Raw genomic sequence first — 15,531 nt, 5'->3', positions numbered from 1 at the left:
CTTATATGTATCTTACTACTGGGTGGATTTTTGGGCCTATTTATGTGTTTTCTAAGATTCCATTAAATTTTGGTAGTGATCTTAAAGGAATTGTGGACCCAGGGATTTTTTAAATGACTCCTGGTAATATGAGCAGAAATGAGCTGCTTGGTGGAGGTCTGCTCTCACAGAGTGCTGTTCTAGTTTTGGGTAGCAAAGCCATAAGCCATTTTGATAAACTGTCATTTGTTGTCATTTGTTCGTTGTGATGAAACCAGCAAAGCTTCTGAGGAAAATTGTTGCAAAGACAATTGTGTTTAATTTTGATTAAATTTTAATAAAAGTTTACGAGGAAAGAAATCTGAACTTTGTACTTCATTAAAGCAAAGCAAGGACTTTTAATTTCATTCAGTTCCGGACATTGAAATAGACACACTGGTACAAGGGAAATATTGAATGTGTATTTAATGTTTATTGACACTGGAATAAACCAGACACAGTCAGGAATGGTGTGTGTCTTCATTCCTTCACACATTGCACCTGTGTTGGAACCGGGACCAAAAATTCATACATGTGAATTTTTTTGGGCGTACCTACTTTCCCAGTTTTGGTGGTGTGCCATCTTTCAGTGTGTAAGCTGCACGATCCTACATATAGGAAGCTCACCCTGAATTTTCTCCTTCTGAATACAGACAGACTGAGGAAGAAACTGTCTAAACTTGTATTTTATTTGCTAGGCATTAACTTGGCTTTCATATTACAATGAGAAACCTTGGAGTTTGTTTGTTTTTGTGGGGGGGTTTTTTCCACCAGGACTCACAGTGACTCACATTTAGAACCAATTTCTAGGATCACCGTCTTCCAACTACCTAATATTGCTAAAATGAGGAACATAAAGATTTCAGAATATTGCTGAAATACTAGTCTATGGTTTTATCACTAAAAGATTGGACTACTGCAATTCCTTATCGTTGTTCGGTCCCAACTTTGTTTTGTAATGCCTCCAGCTGATCCAAAAGGCTACGAGAGGGTTCTGATAGAAATCATATTTCTCAAGTTTCATCAGTTTCCTGTCACATCCAGAATAGAATTCAAAATTCTTCTCCACACAAAAAAGGAAACTTTATTAGATTTTGTTAAACTTGTTTAGCTCTTTTACCCTTACTCCTTAGTTTCCCTTGTCTGTTTTTTTGTGACCACCTTCTGTATAAGAATGAACCAAACGGTTTCTTCTGAGAATAATATTTCCTTTTTTTCAACTGGTAATTTGCTGTTGTGACCCCTTCTTTACTTATATTGGTAATATTAGCTGGGAACAATCTGTGAATGTAGACACCACCATTTTAAATGCATTCCAGGATGATTTAAAGTATCTGAGTTTCTGGTCCAAATACAAACATCACTGTTGCACGAACATAACTGGAGCATATATCTGAAGATGACCAACCTCCACTGCTCTCGTTTCCCAACATAAAAATGTCTTGTCCCTAAATAAAAACCATGTGTCTACAGAAAAAAGAGGTTGGATCAGCTTTGACAGACTCTTTAAAGTTGTAAACTCGAAGCATCTTGATGGTGACTTATAAATCGTTCTGCCTTAAGAATACATGACACATCTTTCCAAAACAGACAATTTTCAGGTCTGATTTGCCTCTGCATGTTTCCCTAATTGAGAAATGTACTGTTTCTGAAAAGATATGACCCACTTCTACAGCTGAGAGCCAGAAAAGTATTAAACCATTGCAGTTTTCCTTTAATGTAATTTTTTTTCTATGATGCAGCATAGAAGGAACTATATGAAATATAAATAATTCTATAAGTGTGTTTCCTGAGCCAATCCTCCTGAAATATTCCTCTCTGGGCTGGCCAACGTTGCCCCGAGGCACTGTGTATGTGTTTCCAGTGGAGGTGATTTATAATGGTGTGTGAAGCTCTAAGGTTTCAGTCTACAGAAGTGTGTAATGGTTCTTTAACTGGCAGACACCTGATCTCCACGGATCATCTGCTGCCTGACAGGCATCCACCTCCTCTAGAAGACATTCATGCCCTTCTCTTCATCTTCTCGCTCTTTCACCCAGTTTTAATACACAAACATTTTCTTTCTCACAATTGTTCTTGTGTTGAAGCCTCACACACACATGTTATCAATCATTTTCAATTTGATTCCTCCAAGCAAACAAAAGCAGCAAGTCTGTAAAAGCCTGTAAAGTCCCATTTTCTAACTTCAAATCCCCAAACAGCATTTATAAATAATAATAATAATATTAATCTAACTGTGTAAGAGTTAAATTAAAGCCTTTTGGTACCAGGTTTTACAGTACAGTATACATAGATGTTTTTAGAAATTTGATACATGGACAAATTGCCTACTTTTTAGGTTGAGGATGGACTCAAAATAAATAAATGAAATAATCAACAAAGAAAACTGCAGTAAATTTTCCGTTCAAGAAAATTAGGATCTCTGTGCTCCATCACATTACTCCAAATTCTCCAGTATTTGGCGAGCCAGCAGGGAGCCTCACAGATTATAGTTATGACCTTACCCCTGTTTCCCCACAAGATGTAAAACATCAAAAACAAGATTTTAAATGAACATTTTAAAACAGTTTTCAGGTCTAATTTAAAGAAGGCAATAAATGTTGCATTGAATTAAATTTTGTGCCAACTGAGTGAACATTATCTTTTAGGATACAGGAAAATCGTATTCCCTCAATGTAACCGTATATTACTCTGTGGAATATTTATAGTATAACATCAGATTTTTCCAGATTAATTCTCAGCTAAATTCCCAGATGAGGAACTAAAACAAAAACAAAATGGGATCGAATGAAAAGAGCTAAGAGACAACAGCAAGTCCTAAAGTCTCTGACCTGGTTTTGTTGCAGCAGTCTTGAAGTTGTTCAGGCTGAGGAGGAAAGTTTCTGCTGCAAAAAGTCAAGCTGACTAATGTGTGTTAGGAATATATGGAGTATGATCAAATGTGATGTGAATACTGGCATAAATAAAGATAAACACTTGTGTGTGAAGGCATTTGTTGTGTGGTATCAAACTCAACAAAGTAGTCTAAACATTAGACCATACACACACACACACACATATACATATATATATATATATATATATATATATATATATATATATATATATATATATATATATGTATATATATATATATATATATATATATATATGTATATATATATATATATATATATATATATGTATATATATATATATATATGTATATATATATATATATATATATATATATGTATATATATATATATATATATATATATATATATGTATATATATATATATATATATATATATATATGTATATATATATATATATATGTATATATATATGTATATATATATATGTATATATGTATATATATATGTATATATATATATGTATATATGTATATATATATGTATATATATATATGTATATATGTATATATATATGTATATATATATATGTATATATGTATATATATATGTATATATATGTATATATGTATATATGTATATATATATGTATATATATATATATATATATATATGTGTATATATATATATATATATATATATATATATATATATGTATATGTATGTGTGTGTGTGTGTGTATATATACTAGAAAAGTTTTGAAAATTAATTTCCACCCATATTGTGATTCCCAGATGTCATAGTACTTTATTCATTTTATATGTATATACTATTAGATTCCTAGATTAATTGATAATGGATCCTTGGCTATATCGTGGTGTTTGTTGTTTGTTTATATCATCATTTGTTCTCTTGAAATTCCCCAAAAATTCTCAAAATCCTGTATTTTTTCCTGTTCTGGGTGGCAGTTTCTGGAATCCAGTATTTTTTTGCTAAACACATCAACCATTTATGATAAAGTATTCTTCAAAACAATCGTAGGTTCAGATGGTAATCTGGATCACTCTGAAAATGTAGTAGAATCAAAACAAGACCAAGATCAATTCAGGGAAAAAAAATCACAAAAATCCTTTTTTTTTTTTTTTTTTTTTTTTGTACTAAGTTGCCAACAAACAGATTAACAAGCCACTTTTTCAGCGAAGGTAATTAAAATATATCAATGAGGTTTATCAAAGACACAGTGTGATATTTTTGTTTGTTTGGGTATTGTTATTATTGTATACTATGGTTTGTGATGAACTAAATATTGTGAAGAAATGCTTGAAAAGTTTTAAAATGAAGAGTATCATGTCAACATGTAAATCTTTGTCCTGTGGACCACTGGCCTGGATGTTTAACACATTGCACTGGTTCAATACATTTTGTTCAGTTTAATGCAACATTAAAAGACAGAAGTGGACAACAAGCTTCAGGGATGATCCTTCATTTCTATCAAGATAAGTAGACTACACTCGTTCTGCAGGTTTAATGCTTAATTCAAGGTCTTTGCAATGATTTGATTTTTTTAGATGGTAGTTCACATTATAATTTAATGCCATCAGACTCCAGTGTGACCGTCTACAACCTTGAGGTGACCCATATGTGCAGAGGAAGACATGACATCCCAGGCAGCATGCTGTTTGTGGAGTTAAATATGGATGGCACACTTGTGCGTATCAGTTTCAAAGTTGACAAAATTATGATATAACATTGTTCTATTCAATACTTACATTTGACCTTGCCTTGCCCCGCCACCTGTGGGGCAGATTTTTCACGTAGCACTTACCGCTGTTAAGAACTGTGCTCTTTTTTCTGTCACCTTTTTTCCATTACCAGTTGGTTTATGCATCATTTTTATAGGTACTGATTGTGTAAGAACTTCCAAATTAATACACAAACGTTTTGTATCCATATTTAATTCGATAAACACAGCTTGTTCCGTAAGAATTTGTGGATCACTTCAAGGCTACATATAGTTCACAGTGAAATATGATGGAGGGCACAAATTAAATTATGATGTAAAAAACCAAACAAAATAAATTTAATATCTGAAAAAAAAAAAAAAAAAAAGATTTGAGCATTGACACTTGCAGTGTGACTGTAACAGAGATACATTTAGTTATGAGACTTTTTAGTTTTGGTTTTTGTCTTGTCCAGGATCAAAGCAAGCAGAATGATGGGCTCGGTGCTGTGTTCTGCTGAGCAAATTTACTTTGCCAAGAGGAGCTTTATGGATATCGACCATCCCCTTAATCTTCAAATTCTAATTTTATTTTTCTATTTATTTTGAATAACTGTTTGTATTACAGAGTTTGCATAGTACCGCTGGACCTGACTGGAGAGGATTGAAAAAGGATTAAAAAGAGAACAGAAAAAAAATAGAAAAGCACTCAGAGAGCGCAAACCTCTGCCAAGGTCTTTAAAAAAGGTTCCTGGATCCAAACAGTGATCCGGATCACCACCAAAATTAGATCTGTTCTTCCTTTTCACATTTCCAACTACTTCTGAAAATTTCGTGAGATCCGGTCCATAACTTTTTGAGTTATCTTGGACGCAAACAGACAAACAAACAGATAAACACTTTGTAAAACAACCTCCTTGGCGGAGGTATTAACAAATGTTAAAAAAAATAAAAAAATAAAAAAATAAAAAAAAAGGGAAGACAGTAGACAGAAAGAATTCAATGTTTGAATGCAGTTTTCAAGAAAAAGTCTAAAGATATGCACAGCCTTCAGAAGGTCACATACACTACAAGTTTCGTATATACAGTCATCCTCAAATTTATTCATACCCCTTCCAATAAAGAAGGTAAAAAAACAACTGCCTGTGAAATAAGCTATAATTGACAAAGTAGTAAGGAGTAAAGAAATTTTTGAAAATCATTGCATTATTTTCATTCTGGTTCAATAGAAATATTTTTTTAAAATAAGCAAACAAATATAATAAAACATTATGTTACATCAGTTATAAACTAATATTTTGTTGCACAACCCTTTGGTATTTCCAGCCAGGTGTTTTCTGTTCCTCTCAATCACACTTCTGTTTACTGTTGTAAATTCAGCCTTTTCTTTAATGAAAGAGTATGAATAAATTTGAGAACGACTGTGGATACGTAGAATTAACACCTGAGACCCTGTGAGATATTTCTGACAGAAACATCACAAATGTTGGCCTCATACTTATTATGAATAAATTACAACCATAAAGCAACACTTTTAGATACTCATCGTATCTGAAAGTTATCTGACTCTATTAAGGAAAGCCTTCATTTGTCCATAAATCACATTTTATGCATATAATTGGTTTTATGTATCTGAGTATAGAAACAACTTGTAAAGCTCTACCATACACTAAACAGCTGGAGGAAAATGGAGATCAGTATGATCTGAGTGTTTAATTTTTCTGGTAGATTTCAAGTTGGAAAATTTTATGTTAGTATAAATTGTATGTCACTAAAATCTTGTTCTGCTGTAAACATAAGGAGATTTTGCACTAATTGCTCCAATAAATATGCAACTTTGGTACTTCTGTAAATGTAAAAAATAATTCATATAGTTATTGGGATGGTTCCAAGAGCAGATCAGCTGCAGAAAAGAAGGACTGGCGTTGCTGTGTTTAGTTTCTGTTTCAAACTTTAAGTTTGTCCAGATACAGAGAGAAATAAAATGTGGCAGACAGATGAGATGTTTACCTGACTCCTGGTCCCGTATGCAGTAATCCGGAGAGTCTTCAAGGTAGACCAGGTCGTTCTTGCTGGGGCGTTTGAAGTGTGTGTGAGCAGTTGTGAAACCAGTGCCATACTGGTTTACTGCAACCTGCACAGCGCCATTGTACCTCTTCCTCAGGTGGTCGCCGGTGCGTCTGAAGTCGGCCATGGCCAGCCAGCAGGTACGGACACTGCACGACCCGCTGACGCCGTGGCATTTACACTCCAGAGTCATAAAGCGCTTCACTGCCTAAAATGGAGAACGCATCATAAATGAAAGGGGGGGAAAAAACGAAAGGCATAAAAACGAGTATCTCATGTAATTCCCAGATGTTCAGCCGTCTCTACCTTACGGCCAGCTCTGTTGTTGTGCAGGTTCATCAGTGCCTGGGCGTCCCTCTCCTTCCTCTCCTTGGCATCCACAAAGGTTTGGCTGAAGCGCATAGCGTGCTCCACGTGGTCGCTGCAGCCTCCCCAGTCGAAGGAGCCCTTGTCGTCTTGCGATGAGCCCTTTTTGGTAGGATCACAGGAGCAGGAGTCCAGCTCGCCTTGGCTGCAGGCACGCGCCAACGTGTAAACAACTCCAGCTGAGGAGATGGCATAGACGAAGGCTACTTCTCGACTGCCTGAAGGGGCAGAATGAAATCTTCAGATTTCCCACAGAGAAGCTTTAATAATTACTAATGGTTATTTGATCAAATAGTGGGTAGATAATCTTAATCTACTTGGTTTTATCAGTAAAAGTACATTTTAAACAGACCGAGCTCGGGGATAAAAATCCTATTTGAATAAAAAAGAAAGCTTTTGTGATTTGACATGAGTAGAAGCGAATGCGTTACATCAGATGTGGCATTGTCTTATACTTTTCTCTGGATCTTAATCAAATTGTGTCAGAATGTATGATAATAACAACAAATGTATGATAGTACCAAAATACTGAATTAATCATTGAGTGTGATCAGACTTGTGAGTCAATAAAGTATTCAAAACAATCAATACAACAGAATAAATATGTTCGGTCCTAAAGCGAAGCTGTACACAAACTATGAAACAGAGTAAAAGACCTTCAGTCATGTGGACACTGGATCGGTCACGAGCTAACAGAGAATTATGTCAACTAATCACTTTCAGTAATTGCAAATTCCAGCTCGTTCCTGAAGTTTACCAGTCAGAAATCATTATCAATATTTTTCTTTATTTTTTTCAGCTGTGCTGGGTGTGTTTCAAGTTGTCCTGCTAAAAGAATGAAGTCTAAAGTTATTTTTTTCTGATGCCTTTCAAGCTACGAGCTCCTTCTATAATCTAATGTTTAAAGGGAAAATAAGTAAAACTTTATATATAAAGCATCTTTCCAGGCATAAAATCCCAAAGTGCTTCACAAGAGCCAACAATGCATAAAAAAAGAAGAATAAAACAGATTTGGAACGATGGATTCTAAAAGTGACCACAGAGTCCTCCAATCTCAAGTCCAAAGGAAGAGAGTTCAAGAGTCTGGAGGCCACTGAACAGAAGACTCTGTCTACTGTTGTTTTCAGCTTAATGTGGGGTACCATCAAGGGACCCTGGTTACTGGAGGATTTTGCCAGAAGCCTGGAAGCAGCATTTTGCACAACATGCGACTGTTCTAGGGACGTTTTGCTAAGATATGTTTATAGTGCCTTGGAATAATCCACTTGTGATGGAACAAAAACATGAATAATGATTTCCAATTCAGGACAACACAGTGGAGCTCAGCTCGGCCATATATTTCAGATGACAAAAACAAGAGCTAACCAGAGACTTGACATGCGCTCATGATGAAAAATCCAAACCAAAGGTTGTGCCAAAGTTCTTAAGAGGATTTAGTCAAATCACCAAGAGGTCTGAGTGTCTTCTTTGTGCCACACATACATGTTTTTCATGCAAAGATAATTATTTGTGTTTTGTCTTTATTTAATTATATGCCATCCATCAATTAACACAGTCTAGGACAGCGGTCCCCACCTGCAGTCCTCGTGAGCTACCAGTGTTTTAGTGTTTCCCCGCTGTGACACATCTGACCCAAATAAATGGCTCATTTACAGGCAGGCGCAGAAGATGACAACAAGTTGCTGGAGAACTTTTCCATTTCTATCAAGTGTGTTGTACCAGGGAAACACTAAAACCTGCAGGATGGTAGCGCATGAGGACCGGAGGTGGAGACCCCTGGACCCCTAGGTACTTTAACAAAATGTGGTGTTTAGACTTTTTATTTGGGTAAACTGATGTGTATAACTTAATATCATCTGCATAGCAGTGATATGAAATGTCTTTAAAGGGTGACAGAATTTGCCCAAGGGGGAGCAAATACAAGAAAATACAGCAGAGCCCCCCAAAAAGATCCTTAAGCTATAAGAACATTAAGGTACAACAAAAAAATGATTGGATAGGGAGTAGATCTGTACGTAGAAGTAGCTACAACAAAAGCTGTCAGAGAGGTATAAAGAGAACCAGTCCAAGGCAGACAAACCCAGAACCTCAGCCGATTAAGCAGAGCGTGATGGTCAACTGTATCAAAAGCAGAGGCAACGTCCAACACAAACAACACAGACGATGTGTTGTTTGTCACTTTACATCAAAATGCTATTTGATACGCTCAGAAGAGCGGCGTCAGATAAATGAGAGCTCCAAAAGCCTGACTGAAAGTGGTTTAATATGCTGAATGGAGTGAAAAATGGCCAGAAGGTAAGAGTTGCAGGTTAGCTGCCACTGTAAAGTTGAACAAAACTGAACTAAAGAAACAAATTTAAAACCTTAACAATGACTAGAATCTTTTAGTCTTTGTTCCTCAAGAAACAGAATTATGACACATTATATTTGCATTTCATACATGTGTGGTTGGCCTGCATGATTCAGTTGGATTACATGTATCTTTGACCTGAAGGTGGGGATGATGTGGAGAGAGCATTCACAGCTGTGTGATTGTATGAATGAACATGTGTGTGAAAGTGGCTCACAATAAAACACTGAGTAGTTAAAAAAATATGCAGCAAAAAATCCTGTTTATCAATTACAACCTCAGTTCTAATGATATTGGGACTTTGTGTAAAACGTAAATAAAAACAGAATACAATGATTTATTAATTATTTTTAACCTATATTCAAATAAATAATCTACAAAGACAAGATATTTAATATTCAAACTGATAAACTTTTTTCTTTCTTTTTTTTTTTTTTTTTTTACCAAATTTTGTTCATTTTGAATTTTTGCCTTTTTAAGACGCTGGCACAGCTGCATGTTGACCGCTGTGTTACATTACCTATCCTCACCAGGTTATTGGCAACTCGGTCGCCATTTTGTTCAACTGTGAAATGTCTCCAATAACATGTTTGTCAATATGGACATGCTATACCTTGTTAGAAAGCTTAAATTCCCAGCAATCGAGCTAAGTAATTTAATTTGTAGTGTTCCTGAAGACCAAAACACAATTAGTGAAAGAAATGCTATTGTTAGCAATAAAGCTAAGTGGACTTTCTAGCTACTTATTAGTCAAGACATCCCTTTATCAGTCTATTCATGATCAGTTGGATTCACTTTTCTCCAGAAGAGCCCAGTGTTAAAAAAAAAAAAAAAAAAAATCAAAAGTAGTTTCTAACAAAATGAATAATGATACGCATGCGCTCTTTTACTTTGTGGCCTGGTAAAATCTGGGATGATAGGCTGTCATTCACGACAGTCCCTTATACCTATAGCCAGTTACTAGGGCTTTCAAACAATGTAGGCGTGACCAGGTCTGTCCATGGAGTCTACTGGTACAGACTGTACATAAAAAATGGACGAGGCCTTTGTGATGTCACTTGCTGGTTTCTAAAAACCTGATTTAAAGCTCATTGGCTCGTTCCCAACGTTACCTTCTTGTCAGCATAACACATGTTGTCACTACAGGAAAATACAGAAATGGGCAGAGAGGTAGAGGTGAGAGGGGTACTGGAGGCTGTAAGTGTCGGGGTGAATGATTCACACAGACCAAACTACAATCTGCCTGTAGCTAGGAGCTAAGAAAGCTAACCTGGAGCAGCTAAGCAGCTAATGGACAGAGGCGGGCTAAAGCTAAGTCAACGTTAGCTGACTAAAATCTGCGGTTGTGCTAAACTCTGCCTTCTTGCCGCCAGATATCGGATACCTGTTAATCAAAAGGACACTACTCTAATTATGCCAAATTTTTGGATTAAATAACAAGTAAATGTACAAGTTATAAGAAAATAGCCAGGAAGCTTGACCTGAAACTATTATTTGTAAAAAAAAAAAAAGCTGACCCTTGAAGAGGTAGTTGTATACCAAATGTTCGGAGGAAAGCCAGGACATCAAGTATGACTCAGGAAAAGAAGATCTTACTCCCAAGGCTTGGATCATGTTTTAGATTTGTGAGCAATATTATCTTTTCTCACTTACCTTGTACAATTAGCTAAAAAACTATTTTACTGTGATTATTCTAGGCATGAATAAGTAGCGTAGATGCTCGGGGTAGCTGGTCAGAGAATGATAATGAGGGGCTAAATGTCCTGTACAGTAGAAAGTTCAGAAGTAACTCCGTTTGTATTATGAAAATAGATGCCAGCCATGTAAATATGTGCTAATCAGTGTACAGTAGAAGTGCAGATGTAAATTACATCTGCTTATTCTGTATCTAAATGAATGCGTTTTCCACCTCTTTATAGGGCTTATATGGCTGTTAAACCTTATTATTAATATTTTGGAAGCATTAAGTAATTTGAATGACAATAGGGATTTGTAGACATATTGATGGCTTTTTTGTACAATTTTTTCCAGACATTTTTAGCAAATATTTACAACTGTATAACTTGTTTGTTTCAGGTCCCACGTTGAGAGTGATGTGGACTGGAGCCTGAGCAGAGAGAGCCAACACCTCCCACAGCTGCTGCTGGTTCTGTAAAGACAAAACAACAACACTGCCACCTCCAGCCACCAGTTCTGCCAGAGAGTAAGGAAAAACCCAACAGCCTGCTAGAACATCTCAAGGCCCAGATGCACCTGAGCAGTGACGGCGTGATGAGGAGGATGATGATGCTGAGCCTCCCAGTTGAGCTTTAGGCCTGTTAAGGCCCCCAGACCACACGGCACAACCAGAGTGGATACCATCCCACTACAATATCTGTAGCTGTTTTTCAAAAGACGCAGCAATTCACACTTTGGTTACAAATATCAATGTTTACACGGCTAGAAAATACCAGGGTAAAACGGCATCAGGGTCAGACATCACAGCAGGGAACATGTTTTCATTTTTGACCACAGTGATTTTTATGGGAACTGTAAAGTGCCCTGTACTGTCAGACTACTGGAAAGGGTCACATCAGTTGAGTTTTCCATTTTCTGCCAAGGTTATATCAAGTTTTATGCCGTCTCATGGTGAATTTGGGGGATTCTCCTGACACTGACTATCATTTCATCAGCTGATGGCTTCCTGAGATTGTTACCTGAGTAACACCTCAGGTAACAAGTCTAAAACTGCTCAGGTTATTTTTATTCACGGTTCCTGATCAGACTTTACTTTCTCATTCCTAAAAGAACTGAGCAGCTATATTGTGGTTTCACTGACAGTCCCGTGGTTCTGATTTAAGAGGAGATAAGCAGTTACTGTGCTCCAGGTGAATTTTCTCTGACACAACACACATTTTAATTCTGATACTTCTATAGTAATCCCACATGTTTCGACTTCCTTTTAATATCAAGATTATACATAAAGATAAACTTAATGTATTTGAGGAATAACATTTCTGACAGGAGGCAGCAAAAATAGACCTTGTTTAAGGAGGGGAAAGCCCAGATTCTGACTTCTACAAAGGACAAATGTTGGAAGCATTTTGCTGTCATTATTAATACATAAAATAATTATTCACATAATAATTCATTATAATTAATAATATAATTATATACTGAACACAAAATTAGATTATTAATAAAAAAATTATATATAAATAAGGGCAATATACTGCGATGGACTGGCGAGCTGTCCAGGGTGTACCCTGCCTGTCGCCCAAAGCCAGCTGGGATAGGCTCCAGCTTCCCCGCGACCCTGAATTGGATTAAGCGGTTCAGAAAATGAAGGAATGAATGAAGGGCAATATATTCTAATAAGTAAAACTGTCACTCAGATCTAGCAAACCACCACGATACAGAGGTGTGTGTGTGTGTATGGGTGTGTGTGTGTGTGTGCGCGTGTGTTCAACAACTGAGTGAATGAGGAGCGCTGAGAGGAAACAACACCAGCGACAAAACTCCTGTGTAATTGTTGGAAATGAGCTGCTGACACTGACAATAAGTAGCTTGTAACTGGGCCTCGATGTGCCATCATAATAATGCAGTGCGACGTGGCCGGGGTCGGGGGGAGGGAGGGGGGGAAGGGGTTGCTGGGAGGTCCGAATACCACACGGCTTATTAGAGGCCCCCGACATGAAACAGACTAAGTCCACGGATCTGCCTCGCAGGTTAAATCTCAGGGCATGGGAGAGGAACATCAGGCCGCCATGTCCGATGATCCTCCAGCGGTGTGAGGAGGAGGGGAGGGGGGGGGGGGGAATCCCACCTGTAATCTGACAGGTTACCACATCTGTCACAGTTATACCATCACTGCTCTCTTCATCCCCTAATCATGCTGATCACACTTCACCACATCAACACTTATTCTCACCATCTCTGACAGGAGGAAGACAAAAGCTCCGTCCTCTCTGCACTTCTAAAAAAAAAAAAACCCTCCATAAATCACATGTCCTCTCCAACAAATCACCACAGAAGATAAACACTGCTGATGACCAGACGTGACTCTTCAAAGTTCTGGGATTACTTTTGCTTGGAGAAAAAGCCGAAATGTCCGCCATCTTTCACTTTAATGAGCTGAGCCGAGATGAATTAAGCAGGGAAGACGGTAGCCGAAGCAGGTAAAGAGAAGAGCAACATGAATCACACACTGCTTATTCATCCCACTTTCTTTCTTTTTATCCAAGTCTAAAATCTATAAATATTAATCTTTTTTTTCTTTTACAAATTGCTCAATGCTCTAAATTTATCCAACCCACTAAAACTGTTTTAGCAGCAATGTCATAACAAGCCTAACAAAGTGTGTAGTGGGACAATCCCAGCAAGCCTGCAGCAGAAGAGGCTGTCAGAGGAACCACCCGCCTGCTCCCACCTGATAAATGCACGTCTGTAAAGTGAGAAGAGGTGTGGAATGCGATCCAACCTCTGTGGAAAGAAAACAACATATCTGCGGGGAACTCTCTGTTTCAGTGGCAGTAAATTCAGCCAGCGCTTGAAAAACCAACCACTTGTTTAAGATTTGTCCCTTAAGTTCAGGCACATGGTCCGACAATGGTTTGTTGCTGCAAACTGAGACAACGGAGCAGCGATGTGTTTCCAGAAGATGCCAGAAGCACAAAGTGACCTGGTAATCCAGTACATTTACTTTCATCACAAACAGTGTGTGTACACACTCCTGTTTACTTTAAAGATTAGCAACATGTTGAGCATTCATTAAGTCAAAACAAGACTTTTTTTTTTTCTTTTTTCAAGACAACACTTGAATTGCCACCCGCTTCACAGCAGAGGCAGATGGCTGCCTGTCCTTGAGCCGGGTTCTGCCGGAGGTTTCCTTCCTGTTAAAAGGGAGTTTTTTCCTTCCCACTGTCGCCAGTGTGCTTGCTCAGGATGGGAGATTGAATTAGAGCCTCCAACTCAATCTGTTGGTTTCTTTATATAGGCTATTATGAATTGGCTTTCATTATGTTTTTTTTTTTCCTGCCTTTAAAGCGTCTTGAGATGGCATTGCTGTGATTTGACGCTCTATAAATAAAGTTGAATTGAATTGAATTGAAACACATTTCACACCATCCCACTTTCCCAGCCTGATGAATCCATCCAGGTTTACTCACTGCGGAGCAGCAGGCGTCCGAACAGGTTGTGGTCCCTGGCTGTCGTGTTGCAGTTCCAGCGGTGGTTGCGGAACTGGTGCTGGCACTCAGAGATCCAGTCCTTCATCCCAGCACCGATGGCCTGCATCACTTTGGGGTGCTGGCGACAGAGCTGGCGCTGCTTGTTCACCAGACCGGGGATATTGTCGCACATCACCTGGGATCCCAGGGTTCCCATGTACCTGCAGCAGGAAGATGGATGGTTTTAGGAGAGAATAGGTCAGATAAATGAATGATAATAATAATAAAAAATATTCAGCCAAAAGTATGACTAATAATGCAATAAAATTTATTAAAAGCCGTTGAAATGACTCCTGTTAACGTAAAATTAATTTGATCATTCATTTGAACGAGAATTTGTTCAGGAGCAGAAAAAGAAAGAAAAAAAAGAAAGAAATCATCTGTTCAAATAAAAACCTCAGTATCAGAGTGTGAAGCGGGGAATTTGGAAACAGGACCTTTGCAAATATTATTTAAAGATTCAAGAGAAAGACAGCAAATAGAGAGATATTAAACTGGATCAAATGACTGGAAACTTATCTGTCCAAACTTAACTGTCCAGTCTCCCACAAGCTGCAAAAATACACTTCTGACAGTCATGGGGGGAATTCAGTCACTTTCTGAGTTCTTCATTAATGAAAGCAAAAAGGCAACTTCTACTTTCTTTTTTTTTTTTTTTTTTACATGAAAAATGCCAAATTACTGCTTTTCCAATATTGTGCTAAACTAGCTGCAAGTTTTCACAGTAAAGTTATGCAGGAGCTTTTCCACTTATCAGTACTGAAAAATAAATAAAAAAGCACATCAGTACTTACCACCAGGATGCATCGACCTTGGCCGTCGGCCAGCAGATTGCCACAGATAAATAAAAACATATTCCACTTGGCAAAAATTTCATATTACCCACAGTTTGGTCCTTTATGGTTCTGGACGAAGCATTTTTTTTTTTACAGCTTAAAGTTATAAAG

The 15,531-nt window shown here is 37.3% G+C and overlaps 1 protein-coding gene across 1 annotated transcript in view; it reads right to left on the bottom strand.

The window, feature by feature from the left end:
• The window catches only part of wnt2 (wingless-type MMTV integration site family member 2), a gene marked incomplete at both ends in the record, with an annotated part of 25,899 nt that extends 10,438 nt beyond the window's left edge, over positions 1-15,461 (bottom strand). The window contains 4 exons of the mRNA XM_079255467.1: positions 6,605-6,869; positions 6,968-7,245; positions 14,525-14,745; positions 15,379-15,461. Of these exons, the coding sequence (XP_079111593.1) occupies positions 6,605-6,869; positions 6,968-7,245; positions 14,525-14,745; positions 15,379-15,461 (847 nt within the window). The remainder of the gene's footprint in view (positions 1-6,604; positions 6,870-6,967; positions 7,246-14,524; positions 14,746-15,378) is intronic.
• Between the last annotated feature and the right edge of the window lie 70 nt (positions 15,462-15,531).

The sequence above is a fragment of the Telmatherina bonti genome, assembly GCF_933228915.1.
Source record: "Telmatherina bonti genome assembly, chromosome: 2".
NCBI lineage: Eukaryota > Metazoa > Chordata > Actinopteri > Atheriniformes > Telmatherinidae > Telmatherina > Telmatherina bonti.
The sequence above is the reverse complement of the archived record's forward strand: the minus strand, read 5'-3'. Positions and strand labels throughout refer to the sequence as shown.